At 38.7% G+C, this 19333-nt stretch overlaps 1 protein-coding gene across 7 annotated transcripts in view; it reads right to left on the bottom strand.

Annotated features, from left to right (window-relative positions):
* The window catches only part of IDE (insulin degrading enzyme), a 62067-nt gene extending 42801 nt beyond the window's left edge, over positions 1–19266 (bottom strand). For 3 of the 7 annotated variants that reach the window (XM_040703102.2, XM_040703101.2, XM_004942157.5), the window contains exons 1-8: positions 18872–19123; positions 10081–10265; positions 8504–8711; positions 7446–7615; positions 3384–3506; positions 1276–1388; positions 737–899; positions 30–122 (exon numbers count right to left, since the gene is read on the bottom strand). In XM_040703102.2, coding sequence (XP_040559036.1) covers positions 30–122; positions 737–899; positions 1276–1388; positions 3384–3506; positions 7446–7615; positions 8504–8711; positions 10081–10265; positions 18872–18975 — 1159 coding nt within the window. In that variant the 5' untranslated portion in view covers positions 18976–19123. Of the gene's footprint in view, positions 1–29; positions 123–736; positions 900–1275; positions 1389–3383; positions 3507–7445; positions 7616–8503; positions 8712–10080; positions 10266–14438; positions 14881–18175; positions 18389–18871 lie in introns of those variants that run through there. The other 4 variants (XM_046942985.1, XM_040703104.2, XM_040703105.2 and 1 more) reach the window with 4 other exon arrangements.
* Positions 19267–19333: the final 67 nt, after the last annotated feature.

Raw genomic sequence — 19333 nt, 5'->3', positions numbered from 1 at the left:
CAGAATGCAGACATAGTGTCTTCACTTACAAAGTCCTTCCTCTGTTAAGTCCACATTAATAATGAAAAACATGAAACCTCTAGCACCTTCCTTCTGTCCTCCAACAAGAGTATACACCCATCCTATAAAATCAAAGAGAAAACATATTGCATAAGCAAGCCTGTAAAGATTTATCCATCACTTTCTTTGTACGCTTTGGCAACAATACTTTTTTTTTTTTCTTCCTTTTCTGGAAAACTTTGACTACTTTACATGTTCCCCCTGTCTATCTTAACACCTACAGCAAAAGAGTAAGTTAAGCATCTGACCCATCTGATCTTGTGATGCATTGAATTCAAAATCAATTGATCACCAGGTAATTTATTTATGTTTGGAACACAGTAATGTAATGAACAACATTAAGGTACACTCTTCTACTCTTCCAGACATTAAGAGAGCTGACAGTAGCCTCTAAGTCAGTGACAGAACAGAGACAAAACAGTATTTCAAAGTTCATACGTCTCTAAGAAGGGCTGGATGAAGCAGAGCACAAGAAATAGTAGCTTCCATCGTCAGGGCATTTTTACCCACAATATAAACAAGAATGAAGAGGGTAAAAATGATTTACAACTCAAATTACTCAAATAGCTGGGGACTTCAAATTAAAAAGTTTCATTTAAAATTGACCCATTTATATTAGGTCTTCAAAAAATATACAATCAACTGATTTTTAATTCTTTACATTCAAAGGCCTTACCTTTGGCTTTAAGCTCTGACAGAAGACTCCCTGGGCCCTCATGCCCAATCAGATGACCAAGGTAATGGCCAGGATTTGATTTATAGTATTTCTGAAGGTCTGGTATAGGAAATGTGACATAAAGATTTCTGATGTCCTTAATAGGTACCACTTTGTAAAGTTGCTGAAGATGAAAATTAAAAAGGAGATCCATAAACAGACATTAGCCCAATCTCATTTATTTATTTCAGTAGCAAATATCATGTTCCCTCATGGATGTAACAACGCTGGGTTGAAAGTAAAGGTATATGAGAACCACGGCAACACTTTAGCCATTAATGATGCAAACACACAGAATTAATTATCCCAACCTCTGCAACCAAACATACAATCTTTACTACAAACTATATAAAATAAATTCATGGACAGGTAGGTGAAAATATGAGGAAAGAAACAGAGACATTGATACAAAAGTAGTGAAGTATACAATGTACTACTGTAACATCAGAAGTATCACTTAAGGCATGCAAGCCCAACAAAAGCAGCATCTCTATACTGACCCTGAGATGTTCTTCTTGGAAAGGATGTTCAGGAAATTCTGGTACAGGAACATTCTTATTCTCTACTTCTGAAAATAACTTCACCACTAGGGAAGTCAGCTCATCCAATGATTCTACAATAAAGAAACATCAGAAAACACCTAATCATTATCTGAAGTTTCTATAAAAGCTTATTAAAGGCTTCAACCATGATTCACATAAATCTTCTTAAAGGGAAAAAAGCATCTTTAAAATGAACTGATGAATCTAAATCTAAGGTGGAATGGAAGAAGAGGTAGATCAGATGTTAAGCATTAAAAAATAAACATTCCACCAAAAGCCTAAGGAACATGGAATTACAGTTGCTAATTTTTGTGTGTGTTTCCGCAAATTTGTCAAAACTTTGTTTTTTATCTTCAGCTAACCTCCAGTGCTTCACGTACACTGAGCCAGGGTCATATGTGCTCAATGCCCCATAATTTCTTACACAAACCTGTGATGTGTTTACGTATTTTCCACTTTTACATCCATTCTAGTTGCTGACTGTGACTGTACTACTCTCCAAAAATGGAAGACAGACCATTTGTGGAAAGAACATACTGTGCATGAATTCACCTAAATACATCTACACAGATACAGATGAAACACTACCCTCAAAATAGCTGTCTGCATACAACCAATGCATTGTGGAGCACTTCTAAAAGAAAGAATAAGATCACTTGTTCTTCAACCGCAATCCTTAGAAGATCTCAGAAAGTGGTCACCTTGCTAGATTTAGAGAGTAGAATCTTCTTGCCCAACACAAGTTTGCTCCTACAAGCAAGAGCATGTGACAGAATACCCCAGGGAAAAAAACAGAAACAAAATAAGAAAAACAGCACAAACCAAAGAAGTAGTCACTCACAGAGAGATTCTGTGAACTGCACATAATTCTGCTGAAGACCCATGGTTTTTTTTGTTTTGTTTTGTTTTTTACCCACATTGGAAAAAAAAAAAGTATTGAAGAATGCACCTACAGTATGAGATAGCATTGGGCATTAGATTTGTTGTTAGATGTCAAGGCTTTCTCTGGCTTAAAACCAACCCAGTAACACTAAAAAGAAATGCAGAAAGTTCCAGGCTTACTTCATTAGAACACCAGTCAAGGCTGAAGTATGCATTTTTCTGTGCTAAAATGAAAACCAGTTGCCTTCTATCACTTTGTTACCCTGTTTAACTTGGCTACTGAAGGCCAAGTTAATAAACTATTACTCCTAAAGAACTATTTCCAACCTTTTTCCCCCCTCTCCAAAGTTTATACACTTGTTTCTGAGTTTAAAAAAAATAAATAAGAATAGACTACTGCACTTAACTCTTAATGGGAAATCTTCAAAAACACTTATATCAAAATTACATTGCAAGGTCAACTTCTTCCTCTTCAGCCAACAAAGAACTTCACAATAACATTTCTAGTTAATGGATTAGCTTCCTTAGCAATTAATAAGTACACAATTCAGCTACATCAAATATTAGAAGTCTGAATTCAAGTTTTCCTACTCAAGTTTACATAACACTTAAAAAACAAAAATGCCACCTCAAAACAGGCAGAAAAGAACACAGTCACTTAAGCTTCACAGCTACGCCATCATTTTCTTTAAGACAGATTTCCAGTTGCTAGGGTGATTCTTACTGAAAAGGTAAGAATTTAAGAGTCTAAATGGGAACTGCTATACTGAAGTTGTTCCATGAACATTCAGTGAATTTTGGTTTTCATTAGATTTTATTTTTGCTGGATGAATTTTAACACAATCTTAGATATTTTCAAACTGCATTTCATTATTTAAATTACAGCAAACTTTTGTTTAGAATATTTACCAGAGCATACAACAGCAACTGCAGATTCAATAACAGATACAAAATTTTCAGCTTAGTTTTTGTATTGTAAGCTTACGAACACTTAAATTTACACACTGCAAGTTGCTTTGGAGATGTCGCTAAACATAACATTATGTTTGGTCAGTCCATACAAGCTTAACTTTTTCCCCTTTTGTAGATTTTCAGATTTTACTTTCCTCTTTATGAACATAAACACACTTAAAGTCTTATTCAACAAACAACAACAAAAATGAAAAACACTTTTGAGCTCTCACCTCTTCCTAAGACACAAATAGCCATTAAATTTGATGAATAGTAAGTAGAATGAAACTTCAATAACTCTTGTCTTACATCTATTCCTTCTTTGGTTGGTCTAGTTTCCAGAGTGAGTTTGTTCCCTGCAACATAAAATAAAATTTAGCAATATAGCTTGTTGAAAACAGGTATACTTGTGGTTTATGAATTTACAAAAAAAGAAAAATATAAATTAATGAATCTGTTTTTGTCTGGATTGACAGTCAATTTCAAAAATAAATACTGCACATAACAAAGTAAATTGGTTCTATATTGTAAAAATGCAATTGTAGAAATTATTGTTGTAAACACTTCCATCCTCTATGCACATCTTCCTCAAGAATCTAAAAATATTTCAGACTTCCAAATTAATATTTTAATTTGAATGCCTATTTGAAAGCAGTGCAAGTAAGCCCAAGCTTTAATTCAGAAGGAAAAGGCTCTTCTTTTGCACAACTAGAGCAGCTTTTACTCCTGCATACACACACCTTTCAAAGGAATCATTACGTGAAATTACTTAAGGCACAGTGTGACAAAAATTATAGCCTAATATTTTAATAAAAAAAAATAAATGATTACTAATTTCATAACATTTGTTTGTAAACTGTGACTGTTCAGATTCTGCTTCCCCAACAGCTGAGCTGTTGCTTGGTGTCATCTACAAACTTGCTGATAGTGCACGTTCAATCTGAACATTGATGTCATTGATGAAGATACTAAAGAGCACCAATGCCAGTACTGACCCTTGACATCACTTGTCACTGATCTCCATCAGGGCACTGAGCCACTGATCATCGCTCCCCAGGCACTATTTCACAACCAGTTCCTTATCCACCAAATCCATATCTTCCTAATTTGGAGAAAATGATTGCAGGGGACAGTGTTAAAAGCCTCATTGAAGTCTAGACAGATGACATCCATGGCTCTTTGCTTGTCCACTGATGCAATTAGGCCACCATAGTAGTTCAGGCAGGACTTGACAACTATGCTCTGCTCCCTTGGCTCGAGGACAGAATCCCAGACAGTTTTGTTGACTAACTCCCTGAAGAGCTGAAATTTGGCTTTCCTAAGATTAAGCTTCCTAATTTTCCTCTTTGCCTGTCTAATATCCCTCAAGATTTTGAACTCCACCTTTGTGTGGTCACTACAGCCCAGGCAGCCTCCAATCCTGATATCATCAGTCAGTTCATGTGCATTGGTGAACAACAGGTCCAGCGCTGCATCCACCCAGTGGGGCTGTCTATTACTTGCTTCAGGAAGTTATCCCTGATACATTCCAGGAGCCTCCTGGATGGCCTACAGCTCATCCTGCTACTTTTCCATCAGATGTCAAGGTGGTTGAAGTCCCCCAGTAGGATGAGAGCCTATAATTGCAATGTGTCCTGTAGCTGGAGGAAAAAAGCTTCATCAACAGGTTCCACTTGATCAGGTGGTCTGTAATAGACACCAGCCACAAGGTTCCTTCTGAACAGGTTTCAGCCACTGATAGCCACATTCCAGCCATGGGAATCATCCCACCAGGTTTTAGTGGTGGCAACTACATAATGGTTTTGTAGCAGCACAACAGCTTTCAATTCCTCCTGCTTGTTTTCCAAGCTGTATGTGTTGGTGTAAAGGCATGTCAGTTGGGCAGCTGGCCTTGTAGCCTTGATCGAGGATAACGTCTTAACTTCTTTGTAGTATTTTCCCTTGAATTTCTCTGTTACCTGCACCTCTTGCCTCAACAGTCCCTGGCTCATCATAACAGGATTTAAAGTTTGCTGCAGAATTGTCAGCATGTCTGTGCAGCAAGTTGAGGGCCACCTTGTCCCTCTAACTTAGTTATGCCATCCCGCACCTTAACATGAGCAGGCTTGCTATTGCCGCCTTCCCCCTTCAAATTTAGCTTAAAACCATACCAATGAACACTGCTAGCTTTTCCCCAGGGACTCTCTTTCCCCCTTTGAGAGGTGAAACTCATCTGGTGCCTGCAAGCCCAATGCGATGTAGACCATTCTGTTCATCAAAAAATCCAAAATTGTAGCAGTGGCACCAGCCCTGAAGTCAAGTGTTTATATGTATAAGTGAGTAAAAGCAAGGAATCCTAATGAAACTTCACAGGGATACTTAGGCTATTACATTTTAAATAGTTTGTTTATATTCTTTCCCATCTTTTAAGCTACATCAGTTTATCAGATCTTACAGATCTGAGCCTAAAGACAACAGAAACACAGAAGTTAAAAGATAGCCCCAAAATCAATAGAAAAGGCAAATTAAAAGATCTAAAACTTCAGCTTAATAACTGTTCTATTAAGAGTAGTAGCATAAATTAAGAGCCAACAGTCAGAAGACAGCTTCTAGAGGTAGGAAAATGGACAATACAAAAGTGCCAGGGAAGAACAGGACACTGTTGAGGAATTACTGTTACAGGCAGTTACTCAGTGATGGATAAAGAGTATCTATGGACAAAGGAACAAATAAACTTAAGAATTAAGGTACATTTGTTTCTCAGGATAGATAAAGTTCATTGTCAAAACAGGCTCTGCAGCAATAAGTTGTGATCCAAAGCATCATATGGGGTCATTCCTGTATTCTACTAGACTGGCTAACAGCTCAGCTAGCCAACAGGAAACAATAAGGATGTCAACTGCAGCTGTCGTGAAAACTCTATCACAGCCGGCAACTCTGAGCAAATAAAAACCAAAATCAGGCACTAGTTCTACTGAGTCAGATTTACAGGAAGGCTATGCTCTGCTAAATTTGAGCAAACCTCAAGTATTCTCCCCCTATGCAAACATTTCACTTGTCAGCTAAAAGAACATTCCTAAACGGTAGAAAAATATTTCTGCAATGTCCACTAATATTTTCTGAGCTGCATAGAAATGAAAAATACTAATCTCTTCAGTAAAAGCAAAAACTTTATTTGCTGATTCAAGAAGGCCAAATTCCACCCCTCTGAGATTACAGAATGGAAATTGCAGGCGAGTATCCAAAGTACACAACTTGCTTTCAAATTCATTTGTTTGGGGAATACAGTTTAAACTCCTCCCGTTAAAAACAGCCCCTTCTCATTGGAAAACAGAACATGATACACTCCTGTAGCAGCTGGCTACCAGCCCTTCAACTATATCCTTCATCATCAAGTGCAAAAAGATTTTCCCTTTTCTTGAGACAAAGGAAGAAGCCAGTCCTTACAGTTCATTACCTGCTCTCTAACCTCCCTACTGTACACAATATTTCATCAACTATTCACTCAGCAAATGGACCCAACCACAAAAAACATTCATGGTTAAGGGTTAAATAGTGTAGTGCTCAAACAAATGGCACTACTACTTTGACAGCTTCAAAATAAACTTGCAACTCACGTATAAAATAACTTCAGCAAAACCTCCAATTAAGCTTCTGCCAAAGTGTCTAACAGCTTTGGTTTTAAACGTAACCATGATCTGTTACTTTAATGCTTTTTAAATTTTTAGGTTTTTGAGTTTTCATTAGTGAGCATTCTGTGCTCAATAAAGACTGAAAAACACCGTCAGCCATATGGGATTTGACCAATACTAGTTTACCTAGACATCTGCTGCTGTGTTTTATGCTTCATATTTTCTTCTCATGCTCTTATTCAGTAATTGTCAGGTTACTTTGCTAATCTTTCTGATTTGACCTAGTCACTGTCACCCAGTCTTAATGGAATACTACTTAACAAAAAGAATGTGACTAACAACAATTAAAACACAGTCCATCCACACTGCCATGCACAAAGACATACGGTACCAAACTATGACAAACCCAATCACTGGAAAATAGCATCCATTGCAGTAATTATCAAAATCACAAAAAGAATGCCTCATCACTATCATGCAAGTCCTGTATCACTGTTTTGCATATTTTGTCTAGCTTGGTTTGGTCTACCATGTGGAAAATGTAATAAAGCACTACAATAAACATGTATGGAGCAGAAAAAAAGCAGAGTTGTTTCACTCCAGTCTTGATCAGCTTCATATAAACAATAACACTGCACGTGCTACACAGATCTCCAATGGATGAATAATAATTTTCTGACAAACCTGTTCCAAATTTACTGAAGGGATGATTGGGGTTTCCAGTAGCCTTCTCCAATTGAAATAACCTCCAGGCATCATTCATCAGATTCTTTTCATGCTCAGAATCAACAGCATTCACTTCCCTATCTTTGCAGCTTTCATCAAACAAAGGACACAGGAAAAACTGGGCAAATCTAAACAGAAAAAATTCAGATCAACTTTCCATTCCATTTATTTATAGTATGAAGTATCCCTCCTGAAAGTAACTGATTCCTTTTCAGTGCAGAATTTTGAAACTGATTCATTAGTTCTCAATTTCTTTACCTATAAACGCAGAGTACAACATATTCACTACATAAAGTACTACAAGAATCAACCTTATATCACAAATCATACATAGAAAATTTTTACTGTTTAGAAGTTTAGCTGCAAGAGGTTCTTAATCTTGTGAAACAAATCAATTTTGTCAGATACAGAGGAAAAAAGGAACAAACTCTGAGAGCAAAGAGCTCAGTCTTCATGATGAGTATGAACTTGATCACCAATGGAGAAATTCTGTGCCATAAGCAAGGGATTAAAAAAAAAAGTTTCCTAGAACAACACTTCTTATGAAGGGGAAAATCCACTCTCCATCTCACTGACATGCCCTTAAATTTCTGCTCTCTCCCACAAAAGGCAGATGTTTCAGTCATTTCCTTTTACTAATGACATCCAATTTTATTTCTAGACTTCATCCTTATGCTGTCGAAGTAGTAAGGTTTATGTGGCATGTGTAGTACTTGATACAGTCAGTATTTGCATAATGTATAAGTTCACAATCACATTCTGTGTTCCACGTTTTTGAAAACATTCAATATAAATACAACCCTTAGTCCTTAAAAATTCTCCCTTGGTGAAGGAGTCTGGTAGCTGAAAAAAAAAAATCTGAGAAACATTTTTTAAATTGAAGTCATCTAACATCAGTTTTAACAAAAGACAATGTTTTCAACCCTTCCTTTAATAACATAGTGATAAAACAATGAGTGATAAAACTCTTAAGCCATTTCAAATAGCAGCAATAATTTAAATAGAAGTGTGTTTACCTGTCCAGTGCACCTTCTAGGTGTTCATGTGACACATCGAAGTAATAGTTTGTATGCTCTCCACTGGTGAAAGCATTGGAACTCCCTGCATGCTCACTGAGAAACTGACTATATTCGTTCTCTTTTGGGTATTTCTTGGTTCCCAGAAACAGCATATGTTCACAAAAATGACTAAGTCCAGCAATGTTGGGCGGATCAGACAAAGACCCTGCAAGAGGAAAAATGTCATAAAATCACTGACAAAAAGTAATGATAAAACCTTAAGTCTTTTAAAGTTCTTAACATCACAGTATGTTGTCCAAGCCAATTATACAAATTCTGTAGTTGTAAGTAGACACTTGGCAGCTAACAGTCAACTAAAATCAATCTTAAAAAAGAAAAAAAGGAAATTTAAAATGAGTAACCAAACCAATTAGTGTCTCAAACTGCTTTCCCAGATCAGCCTGCATTGATTGCTTTTCAGACAAATAAGATTTAAATTGAAGTTCATGATTCATAATCTGTATAGACCTGGCAGATCACAATGTTCTGTCTTCTATAGTTTGATTTTAATAACTGCATTGCATTAAAAGGCAGCAATTGACAGCCACAATTAAGGAGGTGTTTCTCCTGTGGTTTACAGGATGAGTAATAACCTGTGATTAATTCCAGGACACAAGCAGTCAGCTAGGGGGTGAGAAGGCAGACACTTTAGAAAGACAACAAAAGCTTCCTGGAATGTGAGGCAGAAGCGTGGAAGTCTGAATCTGGCAGTCCTGCTTTGGACCTTACAACAGTGTGAAATGGGAGAATAGAGGCAACAGAGACATTTCCTCCAGCACACATGCAGGAACAGGACATAGTTGGTTACTACTGTCATCATATCCAAGAAAACCAGATTTGGGATCCTCTGAACTAGATTATGATTTGTGCCAGAAATTTATGAAGTTACCCTACTACTTCTGTTCTACCTAACATCAATGGCAGAAAGAGCTCCCAACTATAAATACTGCAAGAGGATGAGTAAAGATGCTTAGGTAACGTGTGGAAGCATCACACTTTGGAAGTAAGTGAGAAACTATCAGTTTGAGAAATACTTCCAATAAAAGAGAAGGCTTCTTCCACAGCTTCAAAGATACCATCTTCCTTCTCTATTCTTTGTATTTCTGTTTGCAACTTAAGTATCACTGCAGTTAGGGTGTGCCTCCCCACCTCCTCCAGCACTACAGCACCTTCTCACTTCAACTCATCAACAATTTCACAAGAAAAAAAAAGTCTGACGTGACAGATGGAGCCATCTGAAATAATTGTACTCACACCCGCCCCTTTCCTGCTTACAAAAGAGCTTTCATAACATGAAACTTACTCATTAAAAGACATATTTCTACACTTGAGTAAACACAGTATACTAAGAGAATTTAATTAGCTCTCATAATTTTCAACTTATTATGTCAAAGAATTAAGCTCTAAATTACAGTAGAAGGCCAGGCTAGCAACTATATATTACTGCTGCCAGTTTACTTGCAATTAACATACCAAAACTTCAAGAATTTTAATGATATAATAATTGTCTAATGAACACAAATCGCATTAAATACCTATGTGCACATCAAGGGCTGCTGAAGACTTATCCGTGGTGGGGTCACTAATGAGAAGTGCTTTAATGCCATTTGCCAATTCCAGTCCACGATATTCTCGTTTATCCTCGGGTGATTTGATAATTTCATTTGTTATTCTCTTAATAGCAGGATTGTTCATTTTGTTATTTGTCTCCTTCTGAAGACTTAAGGAAAATAAGAGAGAATTCACTTACTGTTTTTACTTAAGACCTGTTCATAGATTAACATTTATGTTAGAGAATAAGCTGCGGGTGATAGAGACAGCAAGGAATTTAGTTCTGCACAACACTCATAAAATTGGCCTAGAAGTATAGTTCAAATCCTGAGAGATTCCTGCAAAATAAATAAATAAATAAATAACAGGCTGAGCAATGCAAAAAAAAAAAAAAAAAAATGCTGATCACATAATTGAATGTTTACAGTTTCACTAGCAGTAATTAAAAAATAACTTAGAGAAGTAATAGCATGCCCCTGTTCAACTATGATAAGAATGAAATAAATCCTGTGTTGCTATCTTGAGTATACTTCTGTATATAATTGAGTAGGCTTCAGGAAAGTATTTTCACTGAAGTTTCTGAATTGGCAGCTGTATTCTGTATGCTGTAACTTCACAATCATCCTAGGTTTAAAAAAAATACCAAGACAACTGGGTTTGTACAGTCAGATAGAAGGTTAACATCATTTACACCATTGCCAGAAAAATACAAACAGAAGAATTGCCATGATCAAAGACTCCTTCATAAGTAAAAAAAATTCTACTATTTTACAGATACACTATAGGGCACACTTGTTTAATGACACATTTTGAAACATTAGTAAACAAAGTGCGACTCTGGAATTATAAGTTCTGTTTATTCCATTTTTAAGTGCAAAGTAAAAAGGTGAGGCATTTAGACTTGTGTATCTGGAGAGATGGAGTGAAAGTGCTTGACCGAACACTAAAGCAAACAAAAAAAGCCATCCACCCACCAATAAAGAAATGAGCGAGTAGTGCTTTGAGGCAAGCAGAATAAAATAAGGTGGTATATACCTGTATCTAACACCTTTCCACAACACACGCACAAGAAGCATGAGAAATGTTGTATACTTCTGGCAGTATCACAACTGCGACAAGGAGCTTCACAGTACTTCTTCTATTTTCATGTTATACGGCTCAAGGAACTTAATCCAAGTTTTAAGACTAGATTCAAGCTTTTTGCCTATATAGGATCCCATACATGAAGGAATACATTGCTTTCAATATGTTCTTCCAATAATCCAGTCATTATAACTAACTCATGGAATCAAACCAGCTACATACTCAATGTTACCATGTGGTATAGGAAGAAAAACTGAAAAAGAAAATCTAATTATATATTTTATTCATGGTTTAAAATTCTAAGTTAAAAAAAGGAGTAGATGATTAAATCACCTTCCTGAAACACTGCAGGATTCTTCATAGGGGAAGGATCCTCACAGCTACTGTCCTGTTATGTTTATTCATGGTCTAAAAAGTGTCTGACTGGAAGCCAGCACAGTCATCAGTGTGGGTGATATATTTTACAGTGTAGCTGACAAAGAGTTGATTATTAACTATACATTAAGGATGAAAAGTTTCTATGCATGTCTAATGTCTAACGTCTGCAGTAAAATCAGTGAAAAGAAAGAAGATTTAACTTGCAATAACGTGCGTATAGGGAAAGATTTAGGCTTGGAGGAGATACACGTGAATGCTGGAAGATGCATCACTATAAAGCAAAGTGGCAAAGCAGGCATTACATCTTGGAAAAATTTTTGGAAGAAGTAAAAAAGACTATTTGAAATTTTCAAATAGACTGAAAGCAAGCACGATGACCAACAAGAATTATAATCCAAGTAAAAAAATCTGGAGTATAGAAAGCATCAAGGAATAATCAAAATCTGAATACTGCCAAGCTAGAGCCAATAATAAACAATACAGAATAGCACCTGTAAATGTGCTGCAAGGTGCATGTCAGAAGGAAATACTTCCACTAGTAAAACAGGGTTCTCAAACCATACTTCTTTTTTTTCCCTAACGTGCAGGCAAATGTCACAACCAACCCCCAACTTGGATGCTGAAATTACATGTCTACACACTAATTTATATCTGTCATTCATTTACTGGCTTAACCCTGTATGCAAGAAGCACCTATCATTCACAACCAGAGCATACTCCAAGCACAGAAACTTCTGTTTCTTTTCATCAACAGCACATGCTGTGGAATAAAACGTCTCTTTGATCAAAGTTCAGAGTATGAAGTAGAAAAACTCTATTATAAATTTTGTTCAATATCCAAGTGTAAAGGAAGAACTGATATTATCTTTCATTGACAAAAGGAACTAAACTGCTCTTAATTCTATTTCACTGTCTCTTCTACATGGTTCTAACAAATATAAGCATACAAGAGAACAAAGCCATTTCTGTATTTCCTGATATCGCCTCTGCTAATGAACAACTAATCTAACTAATTGGCTTCCAGCTAAAGCATTCCGCCTCATTGACATACCAGTTACTAAACAGAAGACGAAGGTATACTATAAGATTTCAGATCTGGGAGGTTTGGTATGCTACACAGTTTCCTTGTCACGTGGTAACTCCTTATTTCTCTACCACCTCACTGAGTCACAGAATGTTGATTGTTCAGATGACTCGTCATTCCAGCCTGATTCATCAAATTACACAGCTTCCATGAAACCTCACAGTTTTCAACTGATGTCTTGTGAAGCTGCACACCTCCACCTCATTTTATAATCATTTCCTACTTGTTCCTCCTTCACGGCTATCTGCAGTTTAGCAGTCAAATTTTAGTACAGAAAATCTATAATTCTCAAAAGATCAAGTGATTAAGCCTTCAAAACTAAGGATTTAATTCTGTATCTCTTTCTTGATTGTTATTTCCATGGGCATTGTGAATACAACATTCCCCTTAGCTTCAAGAAGGTTCACATGATTAAGCCGGAATTACTTCCTTGTAAGCTACATAAACTGTGCTAGCAGACAACTCAAACAGAAGCAAGAGAGCAAGAGCAGACAAACCACACAATGTATTTGGAAGGCAGCATGTCAAAAGAAAACAAAATATACAGGTCCAATACCTTCTAGCTAAAGCACTATTCCTTCTGGAGCTATGCAACTATAACAAAATAGCTAGACAAGAAAATGCAATTTAAGACAGCATATTTATACAGTGACATTTTCTTAAGCGAGGTGTAAGCTCCATTCATTCGCAACTGCTTTTTGACAACAGAAAAAACGTAACAAAGAGAATTTCTTTTATTTCTAGTTTATGTGAGAAATATCTTAATTCTTTAGGTCATGCTGAGGGCCTGTCCTAAAATACTGGTGCCAAATCTACTTGCTATGCTATCATCACATGATCATGATCATCAATCAGCTGATCGCAGCATGCTGACACCCAGTATGAAAGAAACTCATCCACAAACTAGATGCATCCCTATTCAGTGATTGAGAAATCTTTAACATTCTTCCCTCTCATCAAAACAACTTCACTTGCACAAGGAAAGTCTAAGGCAAAACAGACACTACAGCAGTTTGCAGTAAAGTAATATTCTATTATTTAAGGTCCATTTTTGTAACAAGTTGTAGGCAGGCAGTCTCTCCAAACCTGGGGAAGCCAGCTTCCACCTGCAGAGTACAACAGAGTGGGAGTGGGATTAAATGATATATGAGTCTGCCTACTTATTTTAGTCTAAGTTATTTTAGTAAGCTTATTGTAATTAAAAATCAACCACCGTAGTGAAGCCTAAGTTCAATGTTTGAACAATTAAAGACTGTATTTGAAAACCAATTAACAGAAACTCCTGAGAGCTGCCTTCATCGCATGAACGTAACTAGCTGATAAAAATATGACCCTGAAAGCACAAACTCCAAAGCACTTTTCAAGATTTGTCGTCATAACAGGCTGCACATTGAAGTCAAATGTTGATAACTAAGTCTGAGCCAGACAAATGGCTATAAACATTCATCAGCTTCAAGTAACCAGATGAAGGACAACATCTCTGCAGATTTCCATGCTTATTTTCAACATAAATCAGTTGTCATAGAACTTGGGGATTCCCTGAAACTTTCATATAACTGAACCTGAATTTCTTTTATGAACGTCTGTGGGAGCTTCAACGTGCTCAATGTAAGTTTACACTTGTATATACCAGAATCTGCATTGTTCCTGGTCTTCAATTCATGTTTCATGTGTTCTGTTTACACTTCATATGTCATGCTGGCTGCAATACAAATATTCTAACTCCACACTGATAACAGTGACAGTCAATTTCATCTTCTATCTGTTTCAAGTTCCGTATTTTATTTGCATGCCTACCTGTATTTTACTTTTCTTTTAAATTCCAAACTTCATTGCCTACCACTTAGCAGAGGGAAAACTTTCTTGAGCCCAAACTTCTTTGTTCTGTCTTGTAAGGGATCTACCACTGACACAAGCTGTCTATATCACCTACTAATCCTTGTGGTTTACAGTCCTTAGTAACCAAGACAAAGACTTCTTCAGCTGGCAACGCCTGGAGCAAAGAGCTGTGTGCTTTACAAGGAGGCCTCAGGCTGCAGAACTACAGCCAAGAGAACTCAATAAGTTTTCTCTCCTTTCTTGCAGTGAATTATCATCACTGAGTTGAGCACCGTGGAGGACTCCATGAACTTCTTTAGTTACAAGCTAGTGGCTTTGCAATTATAAAATAAATCTCCATTCCTTCACATGTCTTTAACCCTTTTCTCCTTTAAGTCTGCCACTCCTCATGACAGCAGCAGCATTTGACAGCATTGTGACATCTTTATGTGTGTAACAGTGACATTAGCAGTAAACCAACCTGTAATTGACCAGCTCTCTCAACTTCCCATTCACTTGTACACCACAATTGAAGTTTATTTTCTAAACTAAACTGTAATCAGAACAGTTGTTTTTCTAAAATCAGGCTGCTGTTTTTATTAAGATATATATATATACACATACACACTTCAATATACATGGTTCAATATATGTGGTTCAAAAGTAGCCAAACCTAGTAAGTCTTCTTCTACACACAGAGAGATTAAAAACATTGATATGATTCAACATCCATAACCCACAGCAGCAATCTGCTGTAAATTTACTTGTCAAGAAGCTACAGAATGTATCTCAGATTCCAACACATTCCTGATGCTGATCTGAATAAATCTGATTGCATACACAAACAGACTGCGTAAGTAGATAAACCATGACTTAATCAGTGCTCCCAAGTTATTAAAAACAACTAATCGCGCCAAATCAGGCAAGTTTGAGAATGATGAATATTTATAAGGCTTTGTTATGTAGTTCATTTTGAAGAAATTCTGAAGTCTAGCTACAATGGAAGCATTTTCAGAACCTTAGCCTCCAACCTTCTGCCAAGTCTGGAACCAACAGAAAACTCCCTCGTAATGACAGCAGCCAGGGCAGATGCTGCCTTCCTTGCTCTCCTTCTCAGAAGGGTCTGGCTTCTGCAGTTTCTACATTACATCCATTAGGCTCAGTCTGTTACATGTTTCATTGCCAGGGGGCTGTAAAACTGGGCACGATTACCAGCAGCATTAATGAGATGACAGCACATCGTGAACTTGGCAAATCCAAAGACCATGGTAGATTCACCTGTGCGATTCAGCCCCAATGGAGCAACTGCATGAACAGCAAAATGTGTTTTCAGCAGCCTTGGCTTGATCAAACAGGATGGGATCAAGATACCATAGAGCTAACTCAGTGCCTTAATATTATATTCCTTTGCTTGAACATTTTATAGTTTCCAAAGCTAAAAATTAAATTAAAGAAGTTAAACAGAAAGGCAGAATGTTATACAATCAGCCTTCAGATATAGCAATAAAGGATAACAATTTTTTTCCTAAACTTCTAAATCATTTCAGCTTACATTCTCTCTCTCTTTAAAAATTCCCCAAATAATTCATTAAACACATCTTCCAGGATAAAGAAGTTTTATTCAGGTTCAAACAAAACAACCCTTTTCCCAGTATTTGTTGCTTCAATTAGGCATATCAAATTCCAGTGCTTTTTAAACATTTGAGCAAAATTATCTGGGGTTTTGATCTTCAGACAATTATGACTATACAGAATCTTCAGAATGGCTTCCTATGTCTGCACAGTATTTTAGATTGCATCATTATACACATCAGTCTCAAGTCACAGGCTAAGAACAAGACTGATAACAGTTTCCATGTTATATGCTTATGTACTTGAAAAGTGTATTTTACTTCAGAAACATTCACACGAATTCATTTCATTGTGTTAGGTATCAAATCCCCACAAGCCAGTGGGGCTCCCATTCACCCATCCTCCCTCCCTGACATTTCCCCACCATCCCATCATCACAGGGCACGGTCCACAGCTACAGGGCAGCAGCAGTGCCAGCACAGCCCTGCACGTGCCAGGAAACGTACAGAACTGGATGCCACAGGAGAGACTGCTGTGCTTTATTCTAGAATGGATTGGGATGTGTACTTCATACATTTTGTCAGCAACTAACACATCAGATTGTCCAAGACTGTCTGTAAAGCCAACTCACCTAACACTTTATGCTACCATCTGTCTCAAACCCTCAAACTTAACAACTTGTGAGGTCTGAAGAAAAAAAAAAAAAAAAGATGAGACTAAAACTTTCATTACACTGCACAACAACAGAAGTACATGGAAAGATATGAGAACTGGCAAGAAAAACTGATCCAGCAACAAAACCACAAAGAACTTTGGGATTTGCTATCATGAACAGCAATGTAATCCCCTGTTAAAAACAACTGCTTGTTTAACACTAGAGCTTTCACAGAGCCAAGTGAGCTACAACAATGAGCAGTGTCCTGCGGTGCATTTCAGCAAAGGAATTCCAGACTGTTTACCCATTTTTTGTTGTAGTTTTTATGATTTTAGACAATTCAGTTCAAGTTCTACTGCTAACACTGTGAATAAATCTTCAACTTAGAGCAATTTTTTTCTGTTTCAATCATTCAGGCAAGATACAGTTCTGACTCATTCTAAAAGCAACTTGCAGAAGGTCAGGCCTTCTAAATAGAGAGCTACAGTGAATCAACTTTTGAACAAGCTTCAACAAAAATCACCTGACTGAAAATATACAGCCCTTCATCATCAATATAGTTTATCAGCTCAGTGACTTAAATAGCTGAGAACAGAAAGATACCCACTGACAGACCACACATATCCAAATACATAACTGTAGCGCAGTACAGTTAAATTAATTCCTCTTCAGACATTCTTATTATAAAGTGTCCTTTTGCTATCTTGTTAAAAAGACCAACATTATGAAAGTATCCAATACAATACAATTAATACATCAGAAAAATCAACCCAATATAAGTTCCCAAATGCTCTGACAGTATTTTTAGTAAATGACTTCAGTGAGCAACCTGTAGTGACCCCTAACCACGTGCTAACACCTTCCAGCTCAGTGAAACGCTAGAGGTAAGGAACCTTTTTCCCTCTTCCCTCTTGCTTTCTCTGGAGCTCTGGAGGTAACAGAGCAGGGAGTTACTTTTGTGTTCACGTGCAATATGAGGTACATCACTGACACTCTGATAAAGTCCTGAATGTAGGGACTTTGCCACAGTCTTACACACATGTAAATGCACTTGTAGGGACATTCCAACACCAGTATAATTTGCTCTTTTGTTGAGGCTAGAGCGGCTAATTTCAATGTTGTGTGTGAGATGAGAAGAGATAAGAAAGTCTAACATGGAAATTATCCCTGTTACTCAATTATTAAATACATCTGTTACCAGAGTCTTAATTTTCACAAGTTTTCCATCTTAAAAAATAAAAATAAAAAAACTATGTGAAGTACTAGGCCTCCTCTGCCCCCTCTCATTTCATTATCGCTTATGTAGATCCTAATTCACAATTAAACGGATGATTAATTCATGGTTGTAGGCAGTATGAAAACACAACAGGCCTACTCACACACAGCAAAGTCCAAATACTGTACACATTCAAACGCTCCAAGTGAAGTAACCCAGTAGAAGGAACTACAGCCTCGGAAAGGCACCGGCTCAGAACGCATTGTGGATTACCTTCACAAGAGCCAACACGTGCGGTACGTTCACGCCATGGTGCACATAGCAATTATGAACAATAACGGTGCACCCAAGTTTTGCCACACGAGCAGTTGACAGCATGAGTCATCATAAGTCATTTGTTTTCCCAAGGAAAAGAAAAGCTACTTTGCCATCTTACTTCTGTACCGCTAAATATAGCTTTGGCCATCAGGGTAACAGACACGGCACCTACAGAACAAAGAAAACAAAGTTCCCCTCTCCTTCCTGTCAACTTCGGGTATCACAGAGCAACATATTTTTGCCCCATTTGGGATGTCTATGCTTCAGGAGAGTACGGCAAGTTAAGCAACATTAGAACTCCTTTTTTAAAGAAAAACAAAGGCAAAAAAACAACAACAACCAACAACCAGGAAGCCCACCCGGCACGCAAAGAAACGCCCCAGCAGGGCAGCAGACGCCCGCCCTGCCGGTACCGGGGGTGCAGCGCAGGGCACACGCACGCAGGCCGGCCGCCCCCCGCTCCCCTCACGGTTTCCCCACAGCCCCACGTTCCGGGCTGCCCTCGTTCTCCACAGAGCCAGGGCTGCCCCGGCCGCACAACGCGCCCCCGCCCCGGTCCTCACACGACGTGGGAGACGCGGGCGGACCTCCGGCCCCTCACGCAGCGCCCTTCCCTCCGCCCGGTTCCCCCGCCTCACGCACGCACCGTACCCGAGAAAACCGCGCTGAGGGGCGAACTGTGAGGTCGGGGCGGCCCAGGGACGCGCGCAGCCCAGTAGAGCCCGCCTCAGCTCAGTGAGCAGCCGCTGCCGCATATCCCGGCCCCGCCGCCCGCTCCCGGCCTCTTCCCACCGCACGGCCCGGCCTGGCCCGGTCCCGCTCGGCACGCGCCGCTCCTCAGCTCAGCTCAGCGCCGCGGCCGGCGGCGGCGCCATCTTCTCCGCCCGCCTCCCTTTCCCGCCCGGCCAATCCCTCCCCGGCGCCCTCGGGGTCCCGTCCGCCCTCCTCGCCCGGCGGGGCCGCTTCCACCGCGCCGGGCCTAGCGGGGCCCGTACCTGGGGGCGCGTCGGGCTGCCTCTGCTGCCGGCGGGGCGGGGGCTGCGGCTGGGGAGGGGGCGGGGGGCCTCTGGGAGGAGGCGGAGGCGGCGGAGGGGGTGGGTGGCTGGGCGGGGA

Source organism: Gallus gallus, chromosome 6, assembly GCF_016699485.2.
Source record: "Gallus gallus isolate bGalGal1 chromosome 6, bGalGal1.mat.broiler.GRCg7b, whole genome shotgun sequence".
NCBI classification, from domain to species: domain Eukaryota; kingdom Metazoa; phylum Chordata; class Aves; order Galliformes; family Phasianidae; genus Gallus; species Gallus gallus.
This window is presented reverse-complemented; position numbering and strand designations above follow the sequence as displayed.